Source organism: Agelaius phoeniceus, chromosome 4 (assembly GCF_051311805.1).
Source record: "Agelaius phoeniceus isolate bAgePho1 chromosome 4, bAgePho1.hap1, whole genome shotgun sequence".
Taxonomy (NCBI): Eukaryota; Metazoa; Chordata; class Aves; order Passeriformes; family Icteridae; genus Agelaius; species Agelaius phoeniceus.
Window position 1 is genome coordinate 11,561,074 of NC_135268.1, and position 20,350 is coordinate 11,581,423.

The following is a 20,350-nucleotide window of genomic DNA, read 5'->3' on the forward strand; positions in this document are numbered from 1 at the left end:
GTTTCCTGGCCTCAGGCATGATTACGAAGAGCACTGAATTGCACATCCCAAATTGCATCCTTCCTTGTTACTGACAGCTGTGAGTCACAGGTAAGAGAAACATGTAAGCTCCAGCTAGGAAGAATTACCTTTGTCCAGCTAGGAAGAATTACCTTTTCAAGACTGACCTAAGGGTTAGAAAAACAGCTACTGTAGGAGCCTTAGCACTTGAATCTATTTTTTTTCCTATAAACTGTCTTCCCAAGACCTCACTTACCAGTATTGTTCCTGTTTCTCTGTAACTTGGAGTGAAGCTCTCTCTCAGGAAGAGTGCTGGCACAAGGAATGGGAGTTTGCATGTCCAGCCTTCATGCTGGAGCTCTCTCCAGTCTCCTGCACCACAGGGCTGTCACCTTTGGGAGGCAGCTGGCACAAAGGGCAGTCAGGGCAGAGAAAGGAGACAGAACACATGTTTTTTTGGGATATCTTTGTGTGTCATACACATCTGCCTTGGGAAGAGCAGGTCAGTGGCAGCCTGACCCGAAAGAACCAGCAAAGGGCAGCTCTAAGAGCCCCCACCCGGGCTGCAGGTAACTGCAGATGAGCCTCCAACTGCAGCCGTCCTCTCTGCACAAATTTAATTTGATGGCCTCAATACACACAAGAGACTGCATAGCAAGGACTAAAAATATATTCTTTCCTAATGGTGTGCTAAATTCAGTTTTAACTAGTGTATGTTTGAATTAATGTTTTCACTGCACTCAAGTTCAAATACCTATGGATGTTTAGGATTTCTTTCACCTCAGGGAAAAAATACTTCCTTCTGCTTTCACAACTCTTCTGTTCCTTTCACTGAGCATCCTGAATGGGCTCTATAAACCTTGGCTACAATTTCTGAGCATCTACAAATATTTCCTGAAGTAGAATATTAGTAGCACATTATCTTCTAAGGCCTCTCTGCTTGAAGGTCACCTGAGTATTTTGCTGACATAAGCCTACTTTTGTTTTTGCAAAAGTGGGAGGAAAAAACAGAAAAAAAAAAGGAAGCTTTGTCAGGCCTAAAAAGAGAGAAGGTCAAGTTTATAGATGTCTGGCAGAGATTGCCCTGGAATATTTTCATTTGCAGCTGGGTGGGACTAACAGGGATTGGTATGGTTAATGGGGCACTGGAAAGTCACAGGCTCTGCTCTCCTCCTGTCTTCTTAGACTGTTCTATGGCATCTTCTTGATAATATAGTTTTCCTACTTTACTGCTAGAAAATATGTATGTATAGATTTGATCAGATATTTATGATGTTCTGATTCTGATGTTTGCCTGGGTCCATGGTGCTACTACAGCTTATATTAAAAGGGAATCATCATATCTTGTTTGTGTTAAAGGCAAAATGGCATCACTAATCTGATTTGCACTTGACCATTTATGGATTTAGTGTCTACATACATTCTTTTGGTCTTGTAAGTGTGGGGAAAAAGGCAGGAGTAAAAATTGGAATAGAATTAGAAAATTCTTTTAAAGGAAGTGTAACTTCAAGGAATCATAGAATGGTTTGGGTTGGAAGGAACCTCTAATTCCACCCCCCCCTGCCATGGGCAGGGACAGTAGATGAAAATGTCACAGTTTCTTAAGTTTAAGATTTTGGGTTGGTTTTTTTTTTTTTTTTTTAAGCTCTTGTGTTAATGTGCTGTGATTTCAGAAGATGTTCTACCTCAGAAGTTAAACTCTGCAGGTTTTACGGTGCAGTTGTTACCTTATTGTATCACTTTTCAGCGTGAACAAGCCTTTACTTAGCACACTGAAATCCCTAAATCTGCTTTTACTTCCATGTTTTCCTGCTGTACCATTGAAAACTTCAGCGTAACAGTTAGTTATTTCTGAATGGGTCTTTTTCAATGGAAATTTTAGAGTGGGGACAGTTTTGTACAACCTGATGTGAACCGAATCGGTTAGATTCAACCCAAATTAAAGTTCTCTCAAGACAGCCCTACTTTATTTTTAATCCGGGAGGGATCCCAGAGGGATATAGAAAGTCCCTTGGCAGGGACCAGCTTTAGCTTAGCACAGAGGTGCAGGAACTAGAGGGCTTGGTCCAAGTTCCTGTTTAAGAGTTAATGCTTTCTAAAACCTGGTGTGACTAAAAGTCGTTCGTGCTGACTCATGTTACACAGGTCAGACCTGCAGATTTACTTCAGCCTAATCATGTGTGAATATCAGTTTCTGCTTGACTCGGTGTCTTCCAGGACAGGGCGAAGTTGTATTTTGCAACTGCAGCACATTCGTACATTAAGCCAAATTCTTAAAAGTGATTGTATTCTGCAAAGGCGCATTCCTGGCGTTTGCCACAGCCTCGCCAGAATTGGAGGGTTTGGGATTTGGGGCTGTTTTGTGGCTGGAAACAAATCCGGTACGTTCATACCTTCCAGATGTTTGTGGCCAAGTCAGAAGCACTTAAAACAATCAATATTTCGAGGGGGCGGAAGGAGCAGGACCACCTCGCTGTGGGGGGGGAGGCCGGGGCTGGCGGCTGAACAGGGTGGGGGCTTTTCCTCTGGGATGCGGGGGGCGGGCGAGGGAGGGGAGGAGAGGGAAAGGAAGAAAAGAGTTGCGGACGGGTCGGGCCGGTGCCGGAGACGGGCTTCTGGAGGGGCCGGGCAGGGAGGAGCGGGGCTGCGGGTTCTGCCGGGCCGTGGTGCCCCTGTCCTCCGGCGGGTCCGAGCACCGGGGGCGGTGGCGAGGGTGGGCGGAGGGAGCGGGGAGGGAGCGGCGCGGCCCGGCAGCGCCGGCGGAGGCGGGCGGGGGGCGGCACGTCCCGGCCTGTCCCGGCCCCGTCCCGTCCCGGGGCGCCCCGGCTCGCCCCGCCATGGGCAGCGGCCCCGGGACGGGCTGGCAGCGGCGCCCCGGCGCGGGGCCGGGGGCGGGCCGAGGGTGCTGTGACCCCCGGCAGGGCCCTGCCCACCCGCCCGGCTCCGGCACCGGCTCCAGCGGCTGAAGTTGCCGAAGTTGGGGTGGCTGCGATGTCCCTCGCCCGGAGAGAGCCCTGACGGGCGCCGCCCGTCCCGAGGCCGCCTGGCTTTGTTGGGTTTTTGTTGATTTATTTCCTTTTCGTTCCTGTTTTTCTGCCCTCCCGCCGCGGTGGATGGCCCGCGGTGGGCGCCGCTGGCCGCGCCGCCCCAGCCCGGGGAGGATGGTGGCGGCGGTGCTGGCCGGGCTGTCCCTGCTCAGCCTCCTCACCTGCGGCTACCTGGCCTGGGGCAGCCGCCGGGGAGGTGCCGGGGAGGCGCCGGGGAACCTGCTGGGAGAGGAGCCCGCGGCGGGCGCCCCCCGCTCGCAGCCGCACATCATCTTCATCCTGGCCGACGATCAGGGCTTCAGGGACGTGGGGTACCACGGGTCCGAGATCCGGACGCCCACGCTGGACAAACTGGCTGCCGAAGGAGTCAAGCTGGAGAACTACTATGTCCAGCCCATGTGTACACCGTCCAGAAGCCAATTGATCACTGGAAAGTAAGTTTGCTACTGCTTCATCATTCACCTCTCCAGCCTAAACGCTGTCCCTGTTGGAAAGAGCAGGGGTGAACCTGGCAGGTTCACGTGTGGGTTATCCTATGGGCAAAAGGTGCCTCTGTGGTTCCCTTAAAACCTTGAATGGAATGGACTTGTGATAGGTTTGAAACAGTGAGATGGAGCTGTCACCGTGTGAGGCAGGAGGGTTCAGCACTGCGAGCTGCCCTGCAGAGTGCTGGAGCACGTTGGTGCTTACAGCATCACTGACAGACGTGCTGGTTGTCAAGTAACGTTGCTATTGCTGGGAGCGAGCAGCTCCGCTTTGCTATGTGATTTCCAGGGCACTCAGAGGAGGAGGAAATGCCAGCCTTTCGTTTTCTCCTCCTGTGTTCATTGCAGCTGGGTCACGGGTCTCACTGGCATTGTCTTGATGTGGGCTCTCTCCAAGGGTTATCCTGCATTTGTGAGCTGGTGTCCCAGTGTGTCACATGGGGACATGTGGGGCATGGGGAGTTCAGGTTCTCTCAGCACCCTCATAGCTGCAGCATGGCTCTCGTCACTTTGCAGACAATTACAAACTTTACTCCTAAGCCACTAAAATAGGTGCCTCTCCTAACTGGTGAGAGCTCTGGGTGGGTGTCATGTGCTTTGCCTTAAAGTTGTGTTATACTGTGGTCTGCTAACAAAATAATTACCCAAACTCAGGGCCTTCTTACGTCAGAAGGTTAATGAGAATTAAAGGGGGGGAGTTTATGCATTTGAACTGTAGGAACAATTTTTAAATCTCCAAGTGTGGACGCATTTACTCTGGAACAGAACTTCCTTGTCTCTGTTTAGCTTAACTCCCTTTGACAGGAACAGGGAACTCCTAAAAGAGCAAAACAAAATGAGAGGAAAAAAAGTTTATTTTCTCCTTTCCCGAAGTATAAACAGGAACAAGGCACTGCTGGTAAAAGAAACACATGTTAAACATAACAAGCAACTGGCCTGGTGTCTCGCATCTCCATATGGTAGAGCTGGAGATAATTCCCAGTCTCGGTCTATTTCCCAGCCTTGCTGGACCAGGGAGATTTGCATGAAGAGCTGACTCATTAGCTAGAGCAAGAATTCCACACAGGTCTTTGTTTGGTTTTTTTTTTTTACTTCTTTGTGCAGACTGTGTCTCAGAAGTTATTTCGAGGCACCTCCTCACTCATTCACAAGAACAGAGTTGCCCTGAGGCCGCTAAAGCAGCAGCTCTCAAGGGAAACGGGTGCCAGGGCAGCGATCAGTGCACCTCGGCTGTCTTTAGGGGCACGCAGCACTTGGAGGCCAGGAGCTCTGCCAGCAGCACGTAGGCAGCCAGCTTTCTGAGCATGATGGCTTGGGAAGCAGTGCTTCACAAAGGCAGTGTCATGCCGCACAGCAATGACTCATGCAGCAGCTGCAGGAATGGGATGACAGAGTTCCAGTGGAACCAGGGTGCTGCTCTGGCTCTTGGAGGCTGCAGAGATTGTCTAAACGTGAGAAAAGTACAAGTTAAGGATAACTGTTACTCAGTTTAACTATTTTCATCCTTCTTTAAATACAGTAAAAGGTAGGCATGTTCTGAGGAGCCCTGCTCTTTTCATTGGCTTGCCAGGTGGAAATGGTTCTGTAAATCTGCCTGCTTTGGTTTTGGAAACTTTTATAGGAAAAAAGAAATTTGCTTATACTTTGTCTTTATTTTCTTAGTCTGCTGGTCTGAAGCCCTTATAGTATTTTTTTTGATCTTGTTCTACGTTAGGGAAAAAAGGAGCTGTAGAGAGAGAACTGTTTCTCATGAGGGAGGAATCAGGAAGGGATTGGTGAGGGGTTGATAGGCTGGATAGAGTACTCACAGGGCAGGTTCAGAGAATACTGTTTCCATTCTTGCTGAAGGTAAATGCTTTGATGACTGCTTGTAATGCCTTCTTAGAAGAGGTGTCTTAATTAAAATGCCAGGATTTGGGCACTCCTAATCCAGGACAAGTGCTGGTATTTCTTGACTTGTTAAATGTGTTAGTTCCAGGCTAAAGACCTGCTCATCTTCTGGAGGATCACCTGGATGCTCCATGCCTCCCAATACACATCCAGTGCTTAACAAAGTACCAAAGAATAGTTAAGGTTGGAAGGGACCTTTGAAAGTCCAGGCCCCTGCCATGGACATGGACATCTTGAACTAGAGCATGTTCCAAACATAGCCTGTTGGCTCAGTCAAATCCAGAGGGACTTGTGTAAATCAGAGTCATGATTGACTCAGGTTGCCAAGTGGAAGTTAAATTGTGGAGAAGACTTTGAACAGCCCAAGTTCTTCACAGGTCTCCAGACAGCCCCTCCGTGGCCTGTGTTAGTAAAAAGACCCTTCTTATGGTGGCTGTCCTGTGTGTGAGCTAGTACAGGGCAGGAGGCTGGAGATGACCTGTTAGAAGGAAGAGGCAGAATTATTTTTTTCCCCTGTGCTGTACCACAGTGTAGCAGCTGGTGAGTTTGTCATCCTGACCACTTCTGAGTCCCTATCAGCTTTCTCACACCCTGTGTGTGAGCCTTTGGCTGCTTTCATTCCTTGCTTTCCCACAGTATTGTCACTTTCCCCATTCACTCCATCCAAAACTATTGCTTTTAGGCCATTAGTAGGGCTGGCTTCCACAGCTTATTATTTTGGGCTGTACTTCTGGGTGTGTGTGGGGGGTTGCAGCTGAGCTGAGCCTCAGGAATGAAGAAGGGCGTGAGCAGTGGGCTGAGGGCCAGTGTGATGTGCAGAGGCTGTGAGGGGAGGTGAAGGAGCAGCTCTGCACAGCAGCTGCACAGCTGGTGTGGCAGCAGGGACCTGGGTGACAGGGTGTGCTCTGCCCTGGGCAGCTCTGGGACACTGCCTGGCCTCTCCCACCTCCTACAGCTGGACTAAACCTGTGGTTGTTGATGGGCTTGGCTGTGAGTGACATAAATTGTCTCCAGATGAGTTGTTTTGTGTGGTACAGTATTTTTTGTGGTTGTTTCCTTCTTGAAAGTATCAGGCATACCTCAAAACCTAAATAATTTGAGCAGAATAGGGTACCTGGCTGAAAGCCTATAAGCTTAGAGAAGCATGTCTTGGGGTAGCTGTCCCAGTTCTGTGCAGCAGGCATTATGCAATGCAGGGGTATTTGCTGGAACAATATCTAATTTAGCAAAGGAATCTGACAATTAATACTGACTGATAAGGAGGAATCTAGACATAATATGCTATAAATGCTTTTGGCATTGTTTAGATACCTGCTTCCTCCTCTAGGCTCCTGGTTTTCTGCTGACCATCAGACTTGTAGCCTGGGGAACATGGTGTGCACTGGAATCCATCTGGGGCACACGAAGGTTCCTCATCTATTCAGGAATAGGGGTCTCTCTTTATAGAATCTGAGGCACAGCTGGGGTTACAGATCAGTGAGAATCTGAAATCCTTTTCGTAGTCATGGAAGCCCTGCACTAATCTCTGGAATGAGCTTTGCACTGTAGATGGAATGTAGAGATGGAAGATGGTGGGAAATGCTGAAAGTCTGGGGAAATAAATCCTTTTTTTTCCCTGGGATAAAATGGAATATTGAGAATTTGCTCATTCAAAGCAGACAGAAATAGAGTGTGTAATCAGTAAGTATAATCTGAGTGTTATTGTAATAGAAGTAATTATATCTCTTATCTAATTCAGAAATGTCACACATTTATAAGCATATATATATAGCTATGTGTGTTAGGCATATGGCTCTAGGCATCCCTGTGTAGTGATACCTAGTTCAGCATTAAAAATGACAATGTTTGAGCAAACTAAGACTTATTTTGGCAAACAGGAGTGGGCTCAGTACTTTGAGTTGCAGGCAGTGTAGCTGATTCAAGGCAAGCAGAAATCCTTTACTCTGCGGGTGTGAGTTGTTGGTCATCCTCCTCTCTCCCTGCTCTTGGGTGTATCCTGGCCCAGGCTGCAGTTCCAGCAGGGTGCTGCTCTGGGAAGGAGCCAGTACAGCAGTGTGGGACTGGGAATTACCTGCTGTGCTCTGAGTGCAGTGAAGGGTCCTGGAGCCTTGACAGGGTACTGGGAAGCATATCTAACACTCCATTAGAAACAAAACATCAGGGCTGCAGAATATCAGCCTGAAGAAGCAAAAGGTGACCTGATACTTTATCTGCTCTGGGGTAAAGGGACTTGGCAGTCAGTGCTCCTGAGCTTCATTCTGATCAGTGTTTCCATTAAGAACTGAAATGATGAAATAAAATGTTCTGATTAAATGGGCTGGTGAGAGAGGAGGGCCTGCCAGCATTAAGGGACTGTAGTGATACTGAAAATCATCTTGACAAATTAGAGACATAATCTGAAATAAAACAAAATTAAAGCCAGCAGTGATAAATAGAAGATACTCTGCTGAATTCCTGAAGCAGGAAGAAATTTAACAGGCTGAGATTGGTGATCAGAAAAGTAGCTGGAATTACAGTGCATCATGCACTAGGTGTGAGGTCAGCAATGTCATGCTGTTACAAAAAAGGTGAACATCACATGAGTTTGTGAGAATGTGGGCCCTGGTGGGTCTGTGAGGAACCCTTCTCCATGGCTGGAGCACTTTTGCCCAAACTTGGGCATCATTCCCCAAGAGCAATGTCTGTATCATTGGAGAGTGTCCAGAGAAGGGTGATCTGATATCTCAGGGAGATAACTCAGGGGGAAGGATCAGAGGAAATGGAGCTGTTTAGTCAGAAGAAGAGAAAATGGGAAGGGATGTGGTAGGCCTCTTGTGTTTTAAGAGCTTTGTAGAGAAGGGGCATTGTGTGTGTTCAGTGTCATGCTGGATGGTACAAGAAATGAGGGGCTTTCTGGAGCAGGAAAGCTTCAGGTCAGATCAGAGGGAGAACCTGCAACATAGAGATTGTGAAACCCTGGAATAGCTGGCTTTGAGAAATTGCTGGGTTTCTCCAGCGGCAGTCATTAGGAAGGATATGTCAGGAATGACATAACATAGCTGAGTCTGTCTTGGGGAAAAGAGTTGGATGGGGTCTCTTCCAGCTTGGATTCATCTGTGCTTCATTTGAAGTACAGATTAATACAGAAGGCCTTCTGAGGCATGGTGTGAATAAAACACTACTAAATGCCAGAAACTATTTCAGTGTTCACTCTGAGAGAAAATGCTGTGTGAAAGTTGAATTTCAGTTTTCTCCTAGAAATTCCTGTTTTCTTTATCCTAGTTTTCTCTGGAAATTTTCAAGATTTTTTCCCCCTAGGCCTCATAACTCTTGGAGTATGTCACTGTTTATTTCTGCTGACTTCTTTCAGGACCGTTTGTGGGACGGCTGCCAAAGATGTTGAGGTATCTTTTTCCATGTTCTTATGTCTTTCGCTTAGCATGACACTGTCCATACATACATATATATGAAGCACGCACAGAGAACAAGTAAATAATTAAATGCAAGGACTTATTTTTCTTTCTTTTATTCTGCCTCTGTTTGCTCTCCTCTGTTCTATGGAAAATTAGATCCAGGTACTGAGCTGCTCTGGGGTATTAAGCTACAAGAGGTCTGTCTATATCATCGTAATTATTAATTGACTGCACAGAGGAGCATGTGGAGAACAGGGCAGGAAGGGAAACTACATGCAAGCAATCAAGATAAAAAGTGGCACATGCAGGAAGTAGCAAAGTGTAGGACAGGTTGTGATAACTTTTTCTTGCATCACTTTCTGGCAGCCTCTAAGAATATTGTTTGATAGGCAAAGTCTGTTGCATGGAGCAAACAGCATTGCCTGACATTTATAACTATGTAGTGGAAATTGATTTTTGTTTTTCATTTTCCAAGTTATGTACTTTTCCAAAGTACAGTAGGCTAAAGAAATAGAGTTGGAAATAAATTTAGAAAATCTGTAATTGTAAATTATCAGTACTCCAAAGAGCTTGTTATAGGCTTTTATCCTGCGGTTTGGTTTGTTGGGTGTTCCAACTGTAAAAGAGAAATTAAATTCCATGGAAAAGTTAAGCTTAAAGTAATTAAGGAATTTAGCCCTTTTAGCATTGTTCCTGATACATGCTTTGGCATTGGTGGCACACAGCACTGCCTGTGACAAGAAGCTGGATGAGCTGTGGCCATGGTCTCCTGTGCAGTTCTCCCTTTTCACTGTTACTCTTCCTTCAAGTGAATCAAGATGGGAACCTGAGATGGGTGGCTGAAAATAAAACTGGAAATTAAAATATGAGGTCTGCTTTCCTGTCAAAGGATTTAGACCAAATGAAATGGGACAAATTAAATTAATGTTTTCTTTAAGACACTTTACATTTCATAGAAAGATTTTCCAGATTTGTGAGCTGAATGTCAGAAGAAGGGAAGGATCTGTCCACATTCTTTCTGTCTCTGTGACACTTTTGTGGGTGGTAATACCACACCCAGGGCTTTGTCTTGACAATTGTGTGTATCTTAGTTCAGGGTTTGAATTTTTGTTGCACTTTGGGTTTAAAGTCAATCTTTGATATTTCCTATTCCCCCCATATTTTTTGCTTGGCTTTGTATTGATTCACAGTCAGATTTTCTGTGCTGAGTTTGGTCCATTCTGGAATGTCTGTTCCAGAATGAAGGAGGTAATTCACCAGCCATTTTTCAATTAATATAAATAGCACAAGGCAAAGAAGATTGGGCCTGTGCGAGTGATCTTGTGTAGGATGTGTTAGCTTTCTCTGTATCAGTAAGCATTTCATCAAAGCTACCCAGTTTATTGGTTTCTCACTTAAAAATCAGAAGACCTGGCTGCTGACCTCAGCTTCTCTCTGTACGTGTAAATTGGGAGGCTGGAATGCAATAGCAAGAGTTCAGAGAAAACCTAAGACAATCCTCATGGGTAACAAATGCAAAGGATTCATAATACAAGAGGTGTTTTTAGCATTGACTAAAATAGCTCCATGGCCTGTGATGAAATTGCAGAATTTTAAAAGGGGAACTTTATTGGTTTATAATAAGAAAGCAGTTCAGTATGTTTCATCATCCTAGTTCAACTGCAGTTGTAATACATTAATTGGTGGTGTCAGCTATCACCTGCTTATTAATTCAGGCTGTTAGCAACACATTATCAAGCTCGAGGTTGGAGGGACACAATGTTGCTGAAGTTGGAAAACAAATCTGGGATAATTAGGCAGATTTTAATCTGCTTCAAACATAAAATTATCTTCTCAAATGCATCTCTGCAGATATTAGATAACAAGCATTGAAGTAGCCATTATTAATATCATAAGTATGTTATGGCCCCAGAGCCTTTATTTTCAACCTTGGGGCAGAAATCTCACATCTGGAAACCAAACCTAGTCCTTATTTTCCTTACACTTAAACACGTGGTTAGTGAGGATGTTTGTGCCATAGCAGCTTTCTCGCTGTCATGGCACTCTGATTGTGAGTGCAGAATTCAAACTAAATTACTTTGGCTTTTAATTTATTTTTTTTCCTTTTTTAATTGAAATATTAATTCAGCTTTTTGGGATAGATTTTAATTCCAGTGCATCCTCTTATCAGATTATTAGCTGTTTTCTAGCCAAATCTCTTGCGTCCATTTTCTGATTCAGTCTACTTTTATCTCCATTTATGAGTTTTAAAGCATTCCTTCCCTGAAAGAGATTTTTCTCCCATTATGTAATTTTTCTTAGCATTTATAGAACACAACTGGGTACCAAGGTACTGCTTTAGATGCAATCTCTGTGATAATAAGCTCTCATGAGAAATGAGTTCCCTTCTGTGTTGGAGAGGCAGAAAATTACAAATTTGAAGAAACACTATAATTTGAGGAAAATGGGAAGCTGAAGGGAAAGGAGAAAATTAGTCTCAGGATAGGGGGAAGCAGTGTAGTATTTTTAGACTAAATATACTCTAATAGACCCACTGTTGCCTCACAAATTGTACCTCTCTGAATGTAATAAATTTTGTCAAAACACCATTTACCATCACATTTTATATACTCCGATCTAGTTGTCGTGGATCAGTGTAGATGAAGTCCCAGAAAACTGGGTTTGAGGGGGCATCTGGAGGTTGCCGAATTAGGTCTCCTGCCAAATTACATCACACAGCAGGGACACACTGACTTTATAAACTCTTCTTTATTGTTTGTTTCCTCCTAGAAATAAAAAAATATTGCCAAGTATTCAAGAAATTGCAATCTTGACTGTTAGGGAGTTTCCTAACTTTACCATGCTGTTAATTTTAGTTAAGAAAAATGTTTTGTGAACTTTTTAATATTTTTTTTTCTCTTTTAAAGAGCCAATTGATCTAATTAGAGACTTTGTTAATGACCACAGCATAATGGCAGCTCCTTCCTTAATTTTTCCATGGTCCCATTTTCAAGAGCCTTCAGAGGAAGCTATTTCAGCCTGTTTGCTGATTTTTTTTTAAGAGCAGATTTTTTTACTCTTGTACGTGCTTGCCTACCATCATTCCACATTAGTTCTGATTTGTGGTCTGTTTAATTCTTAATTCCTGAATTATGGTTCTGATTTGTCAAAATAAAATTGGTGGAGGGGAGGAAGGAACAACTTACTTCTGTGTTGTTTCTCCCCCTGTACAAGTACTCTAGGCAAAAAATGAAGTATTTGCTGCTTGGTTTATGGCCCTCTCCATTCTTACCAGCTTCTGTTTTCATGTTTCCTGCTATATGTGACCTGGAAGTGCACTGGGGTTTAATAGCCTGAATTTCAGCTGTTACCTCCTACAATGCCTTGTCTTTACCAGTAAACTGATTTAATGGGATTTTTAATATATGTATATATAGAAATGCAGCTTTTCCTGGCAAACCCCTAAAGTGCTTTTGAATCTGAAAAAACATAACAACAACAAAAAACATTTATTTTGTTACCATTAACCATGGTGAGCCGTGGTAATGCAAAATGAAATTTGTGAGCTACTTTGCTTTTCTTTATAAATAAGATGCAGCCTGAGATATCTTAAAAGAAAAAAAACATCAGAGTGGAGCATTTCTGTATTAAATGATTTCATGTCATAGTTGGGTTTTGGGGGTACTTGGGGGACATTTCTGCTCCTTAATAAATTACTGATTTGCATAATAAATGTATTTGGGGTCAGAAGCAGAAGGAACAACTCAAGCAGTGAGTCAGACAACCAAGATTTTACTTCCTGCCCTTGTGATTGTTCACCTAGGTTCGTGTGTTTACCCTTCCTGTGGGTGAGGGTGCCCATCATCCAAGGGGAAAGTGGGGAGCAATCCCTTTGCTCCCCAGTCAGCCTGGAGAAAGCTGTTGCCTGGTTTGTGTTTCTCTGGTAATGGAGGTGTGTGTTTTACAAAATGGGACTATTTATTAGCTTGACCCGGTTGCCAGTTCCTTGTGCAGCCTCCCATCCTTCCAAGGGAAAACCACAGGAAATTATTGTATCTGCAGTAATACTGGTGCTCTGTGCCACCCTCCCCTCCTGTCCTTCAGGATGCCTCCCTGACCTTTTCGCACACTATCCCCAGTAAACACTCAGCCTTTTCAGGTCTTTCCAGAATTAGTTTGAAACATTTGCAGCCTCCCAAACCACTTCCAGGCTTTCCTGGACAGCAGCCCACCAGGATGTCCTTTCAGAGTCTCCTCTCTGCTTCCAAGGCCAATCAGTTTGGCTGCCAGTCTTAAATCCATTTTCCCCATTATCCTCTCTGGCACCAAGCGGAGGAAGAGCCAAACCAAGTCTTCTCCACAAGAATGCGTTGTCTCACCCTGTCCATTAGTTCTCTAATTCTTCAGGTATTTTTTGGAATGAGAACAGATTGATGTGTCTTTCAGATACAATAAGAATTTATGTTCCTGTTAATCAGTTATTGGCAGGTGTAAAGATTTGTATGCATAAAGAAATAATATTTACACTTTCCTTAGCAGTATTTTAAAGCTGGATTAATTATAGCTGATTACAGTTGTAAATACACTTGAAGGGGTATAAAAGGTAATACTCCTTGCACAGTTCTGAAATTATTTTGAAACAGTTAAAAAGCCTGTTGTCAAAGGAGATTTTCTAATAAATGCTTGGGCTCACTGGATGGTGCTCTCTGGATGGTTCCCCTTATGGCTCCTGAGCTGACTGCCTTGCTGCTAGACAGTTCAGAAGGGAGGGAACAGACTGGCATTTGTTGCTTTGCATCCACAGAAAAGTCAAGAAAGCAGTTTTAAGAAATCCTAGTAAATTACTATGTATCTCCTTCAAGAAATCATTAAAAATGCTATTTAAATATGTGGGAATAACTTTTTCCTAAAAAACTTTCAACAGAGATTTCCACACTTTCCCTAGGCAGTCTCAGCTGTAATTTGGGTTATATAACTTTGAAACTGTCTAACTTCCATCTTTCCTCCTGCAGTTTAAGCCTCTGATCTTTTGGCAATTTTCAGGTGAAGAACTTACTTTGCTACAAAAGGTGATAAATCTGTACATCTGAGTCTATTATCACATCTCTGCTCTTCCCTTCTCCAGCCTAAGTAAATTCAGTTCTTTCCATCTTTCCTCACAGACCTTGGTTTATATACCTTTGATGGCTCTTAGTGTACTCCTCTGGACTTTTATATCTGGGCCTATTTCTTATTGCAAAATGTCATCAGGAACAGGACACAATGTTCCAGTAAAAGTTTGACCAGTCCAGCCTTGCTATCTTGTTCTCAATCCCAAAGTTACTAAAATATTTTCACAGTTGAGTAATTGGAAGGCAGCATAACAACTCCTTTACTGGCATGAATTTACCTCAGCAGAAAATCTGGGCAAAGCGTCTGTTTATCAGAGTCTTTGAGGCTTTTCCGCCGCTGATGGGTAGGGAATGTCACAGAAACAACAGATCTTGTACTATTTTTACCAGTTCAGCTGTGATCTGCCAGTTAAACCAGGCTGATCATCCTTATGGGCTTGTTCCTTTGACAACTCCCACATTCTGTGCAGCACAGGGCGAGGTGCACTCAAACCACACCATCCCATGACAGGATAACGGCCAGGTGGGAGCTCTGTCCCCTTTCTCAATGCTTGGATATGAAGCAAATGCATTTTCTTTTCCTCTTAGAGACCTGGGGAGCCTGTGTTTTATTGCCTTACTTAAAGCAGGGTGTCAGGTTTTCCCTAACCCCTCGTGTAGGTCCTGATAAGACAAAGCTTTTTTCCATAGCGCCAAGTCATTGCTGACTCACCCTCAGGCTGGGCTAGCAGCAAGCCCCAGATCTTCTTTTCTGCAAGAAACATAAGTTACTGTCATTGATTATTTGACCCCAAAAGCACTGCTTTGTGGTTATTCTAAGTGAATTGCCTCCTGTTCAGTTCAGGTTATTCCTCTAATTCAATTTCCTTTTGAATTTCAGCTCTTCAACAGGCAGGGCAGCAGTTTGATGAGTGCAAATTTACAGTCTGAACAGGTTGTGGAATTTAATCTGTATAAATTTCACCTTAAACATATATTCATAACCCCTATGAAAATAATCACTCAAAATGTAATTAACCCAATTGCTTTTTCTAATTCCTCACAGATGTACTTTAGGAATGAAAAAGCCTGCAGCTTAAATTTATTTATTCCAAATTTTTCATTTTAAAACTTGAATTTGCCAAATCAGTTTTCAGGGTTAGTTAAAGAAATCATATGGGCATATCATAAAATGTTTTGGGTTGAAAGGGACCTTAAAGCTCATCTTGGTCCACCCCCTGCCATGGGCGGGGACACTTTCCACTATCCCAGGTTCCTCCAAGCCCTGTCCAGCCTGGCCTTGGACACTTCCAGGCATGGGGCAGCCACAGCTGCTCTGGGCAACCTGTGCCAGGCTCACCCCCTCACCTCCTCACAGTAAAATGTTTTCTTCAGGATGTCTTTTTCAACCTTGAGCTTTTGGAGTCTTGAGTGTTTGTGTTTTGAGTTTGTTTTGTTTTTGAAGTGTTTCTGCTCTCCCTTCTCTTTCTGGTTCATCAAGCAAAATAATGATCTAGAGTTTTGGCATTCCAGTGTCCAATGACCTGTGCCAGTGTCCATGTATCCTGCTCTGCTGGAGTGTCACTGGATGTCATCTGCAGGTATTACAGAAAGATAAGAATAGGCTGATTGTTCCATCTTCATTTGGTTGGGTATTTCTCTGAAGAAATGAGGCAGGCAGTTTCCCAAGGAGCAGACAGAGCCTCCTCTGTAGCTGTGGTGTTGTGCTGAGGCCAGCAGGACAAGGCTGGAATGAGCTGGGAATCCAGGCTGTCCTCATCTGAATCTTGGTTGTGTGCAAGGAAGGATTTGTCTTTCACAAGTTGTAACAGATGAAGTTGCTGGATTGTGTTTCATCACAAAAAATGGTCTGTGTTGCAGGTCAAGGTGCTGGTAAGTCATATGCAGGGCTAGAAAACTAATAGGCAGGTACAGCTCTGGTATTCAAAAATACAAATACATTTGTGATCTTTAAAAATCTTACTTCTCTGCTGAGCAAAGACCAATTTCATGATGTAATGAACATTGACGTATAAAGACATTTTCTTAAAAGACCATTTGAAGCTTTTGGCTCTTGTGGGGTGGATATATGGTGTTTAACAGCAAGGACATTTCCTACAAAATTACTGTTGGGCCTTCATTACATTTTAAAGATTGGAGCTGACCAATTAGGCACGCTCCAGGTGTTTGCTCTGCTATAGCTAATACAGGTTTTTATTAGAATTATGACCTTCATTTGCTTTTGAATCATGTCCAGCAAAATGGAATAGTCACTCATTATCAGTGAATTGGATTTTGGTTTTGGGAATAAACCATGCATGCTGTTATTAGTGCCATGAGAGTTTCTTCCTTGCCAAAAATCCATGGATTTGATGAAGAAGGGAGGAAAAATAATTCCTTGCCAGAGTAAAACATAAGATATATATCTATATCTATCTATGTCATATATATGTATATATATATGAATAAATTGCCAGTTTCTTTTTATAAAATGGCATTACTGGAGAGGGCAAGGTCTGTTGCTCAGCTATTCTTGTATGGAAGGTAAATGTGCTGTCTCACTTGAACTCAGTCTTCTGGCAACCAATGTCCATGGCCAGGGTATTTGGCTTTGCAAAAACACAGCAAAAGTGTACAAAGAAAACCCCCACCCTTGTCTAGCCTAATTCCCTTGGCTTGCACAAGGGAAATTTTGACTTTAGCAAATGGAACAAGTGTGCTCCCAGCCTGATCTATTTGGGAGCAGTTGATAAATGGTGTCAAAACAGTCCTGTGTACTTGGAATTAAATCCTGCACATTTCTGAAGAAACACTTGCAAATATTGCTGTTCTGCAGAAGTGTCTGAAACAGTTGGTGCTGGTGCAACACTGGCCTGACAGGAATGGAATTAAAATATTTCCTCTCTGCCTTCTGCTCGAGGCTTATCAGCTGCTGATGCCATAGAGAAACTTGGTCTATAGTACCCTGATCCAAACTGAGAATGTTCTCCTGCATTAAGATTTTTTTTAAAGAAATCTTTCAGCAACTTGGGCTTTCACAGCAATGCTTTAATTGCAGTCAGTTTGTCTCCCCACAAAACTCAGCATAAATCAAGACTTATTTCAGTGTTCTTGTGCTTCAGAAAATGCAATTTAAATTTTTTAATTTTTAAATTTTATTTTATTTTATTCTTTTTGCCAAAGACAGCCAGTGAGTGTCCTTCACCTCCCAGGCTGTGCTGGGTGAATGTATGTGACCTGTGTGGGAAGGTGTGCTCCCTGTTTTCCTCTGCCTTTCTATCCTGTCAAGCCAGTGATGCTCCATTAGCAGCAGGGACTAGGAATGGAACATGCTCAGTGTCCCTGCCATACCAGGGACATTGGAGCCTAAACCATTCTGTCATTCCATTATTCCAATTCTATGATTTTCCATTAATTTTTACATTGATACATCTTCAGTTTGTTATGTAAATACACCTAAATTTAGGAGCCAGTGAAGCTTGTATTCACAAGATTTTATTTAATACACACAGTTTTGCCATGGTTAAACCAGAAATAATTCATTAAACACAAAATGTCATTCCCTTGAAGCTATAATTTGATATACCTCCTAGGAATAAAAGTGTGTATTTTCTTAAATAACTTGTTTAGTTAAATAACTCTAAATAAACCCAGACAGTCCCCTTAGGTAAAGGAGTAGGTGCTTGAAGACAGGAAGTACATGCAAAACAGAAATGCACCCACAGCAACACACGAAATTCGAAATGTAGCTGAACTGTGTGTTCTTCCCTTTTCCTGCCCCCTATTGGGACTGTGTCTATGTGTACAAGTGGAGATTGGCATGCCAGGAACATGACAGGGAGAGAACAGATTGCTTCCCTTCACTGACAGGGAGGATTTCGCCTATTTATGGCACTAGAGTGTTGGTACAGAAAAAGCCAAGCGTGCCCAGGCTGCTGATAGCACTTGTGCTGAATTCACACCTCATCAATCCATTATCTAAGGAAAGGAGGGAACAAAGGAACCATGGCTTAATTGGAGTGGGTGGATGATAATGCCAGGGAAGCAAGAGGCCACCCTGTGCCTTAGCTAATCGCAAAATTTTTTCTGGGAAGGAAAATGTGATTCTCTAACCTGTGATTGTTACCATGAGCATGGAGAGAGTCCCTGAGCCATGGACACGGCCACTTCTTGGCTCTTAAAGCCTTTCTTGCTGCTTCAGCTGCTAGCTTGCTTTAGGATGGAAATGGGCAGGCACAGTGTTTAATTTTTGTCACTTCTCTGCAAGAAAAGAAACTACCTGCAGGTAGAGAAAGGCCATCAACTGGCTTTGGAAAAGCAGCTGAAGCCATGGTCATTGTTGGGAAGAATTTTGACGTAGGAGTTAAGGCAGGAGAAGTGGAATTTTTTAAGCACATTCCTGAGAGAGTGAGTGTGAGAAATCATTCTGTCTCCTGAGAATATGAAATAATGTGTGTGCATTTTGGGGGTTTATTAGTAGGCAACATGTGCTTTGTGTCATTTCATTTGTTTAACTACTTAATTCAAATCTATCTCTTCCATCTACAGGCTGATCAAGAGCTCCATAGTAGTCAGGCACTTGAAAATTTTCACCTTTGTCAGATTGTTGTTTTGTTGCATTTTCTTGTCTCAGTAGCACACCTTGGAAATTGTAGATTCAAGAAGAGAATGAGAATTTTCTTCTTTTTTTTCATCCCTAGGTAAGGCAGGAATAAAGAAAAATTGTTGTTTTCAGCTAGAAAAGCAAAAGAAAAACAAATGGATGGGCATCATACACAGCTCTTTATTTTGTTGGCTCCATTATTGTGTTTGTTACCAGCAGAGTATCTGTATGAGCTATATTATTAGCTATAATATAGGTGATAATAGGGCTTGGATGGTCTTGGAGCAACATGCTCCGGTGGAAGGTTCCCTGCCTACTGCAGAGGGCTTGGAATTGGATAAGTTTTAAGGACCCTCCAAGCCAAATCATTCTGTGATTGCATGGCCCCAGTAAGGAGCCCCAGTGACCCAGAGAGGCTTTTATTCCAGCACATCAAATCCTTAGAAGTGCCTGATGCAAAGAATATTTATAGGCTCAGGAGGAATACTGATGAGAGGTCTTCCTGGAGCAAATGAAATAAAAATGAGGTAAATGAGGTTTGTTCCCAAGCAAGTGCTCTACATCATGGTGAAGCTAACATGTTAATTTTGAGTCCAACTGGGAAAGAGTTAGAGCAGCAGTTTCAGATCCTGTACAGGGAATACAGGTAATCTCAGAAGAAAAGGAGGTATTTCCTTGTCAAACAAAGCCTTCCAGCTTAGATCCTAGAAATGCAATTGGCTGTATTTTCAAGCATGGGGTTTGATCCTTCATCCCATAGGAATGAGAATGAAGACAAATGGGAAGAAGGGAGGGGGAAGAAAAAAAAACACCAAAGTTCTCTTGAACTGGAACAGTTTGGAGGATTCTAGAAAATGTAGTCAATGATTAAGAGCTGTTTACTAATGTTGGACTGGTAAATAGCTCCATGGACCATGTTAAATGCCTTACATTAGATATTTTTTCTTCCACAATATGAGAAAGTCTTGTGCACTTTGTGAAGCATCAGATGTTGGTCTGGGATTGCCTTGGAACAGCATGGGTATCACTGGCACTGACAGATAATTCCAGAGATGCAGTAAGATCCATAGCCATTATTTTGCTGGTGAAAATCAGGATTTACATTATTCCACAGCAAAAGTGGAGCTGTTCTTCCCTTTTTCCTTTTTTTACATTTTGTTTGGGGGTGGCTAACTAAAAGAATATAAAGAATGAATTAAAAGCTGTTTGCACTTTATGCCTTTAATATATCAGAATGCCAATGTCTCCAGCAACCTTGCTATTAAGTGGAAATTTATTGTCCTTGGGGTTGACTTGTAGCATTGGCAACAAACAGGATTACTGTTGTGAGGTTTATGTTGGGTTTTATATGACAGCCCAGGATGATGCATTTCTCAAAGCACTTGAGATGCAATTTCAGAGAGGCAAATGAGAATCAGTCAATGGGTCAGAGCAACACAGTTCAAAGGCCCATAGTTCATAAAATATTTATGTGCTGTTATAAAAGTAAAGAGGAAAGGGAGCTTATGTAACATACCAAAAAAAAAAAATGAAGAGCCAGCAGAAAACTTCCTCTCCCATCCCACAACTGAACTGAAGTTACATATTTCCAGAGAAAGTATGTCCAGCCATGGCTTTTCCACAGCTATCCCAGCATGTCTGCCATTTCAAATCCAATTATTCAGTTCTTTCCTATTCTATTGTTCCTAGATGGATGCATCATGTCCAAGCTATGCTCACTGTGACCATCTGCAGAAAAGTAGTTTGCCACGAGATTTTTTTTTTGGTTTTTTTTTTTTTTTTGGTATAATAATGTAATTGCAAGGGAAAAGGGGAAGCAGGAGAGCGACATGAGAAAATATACTGGAGTGTTTAAATTTGAATG

General features: G+C 43.1%; 1 protein-coding gene across 2 annotated transcripts in view; it reads left to right on the top strand.

Annotated features, from left to right (window-relative positions):
* Nucleotides 1-20,350, top strand: part of ARSJ (arylsulfatase family member J) — a 153,234-nt gene that overhangs the window by 116,519 nt on the left and 16,365 nt on the right. The window contains exon 1 of one of the 2 annotated variants that reach the window (XM_054633629.2): nucleotides 2,793-3,481. The exons of the other annotated variant lie outside the window; for it this stretch is intronic. Coding sequence (XP_054489604.2) covers nucleotides 3,114-3,481 — 368 coding nt within the window. The 5' untranslated portion in view covers nucleotides 2,793-3,113. Of the gene's footprint in view, nucleotides 1-2,792; nucleotides 3,482-20,350 lie in introns of those variants that run through there. 2 annotated transcript variants of the gene reach the window in all.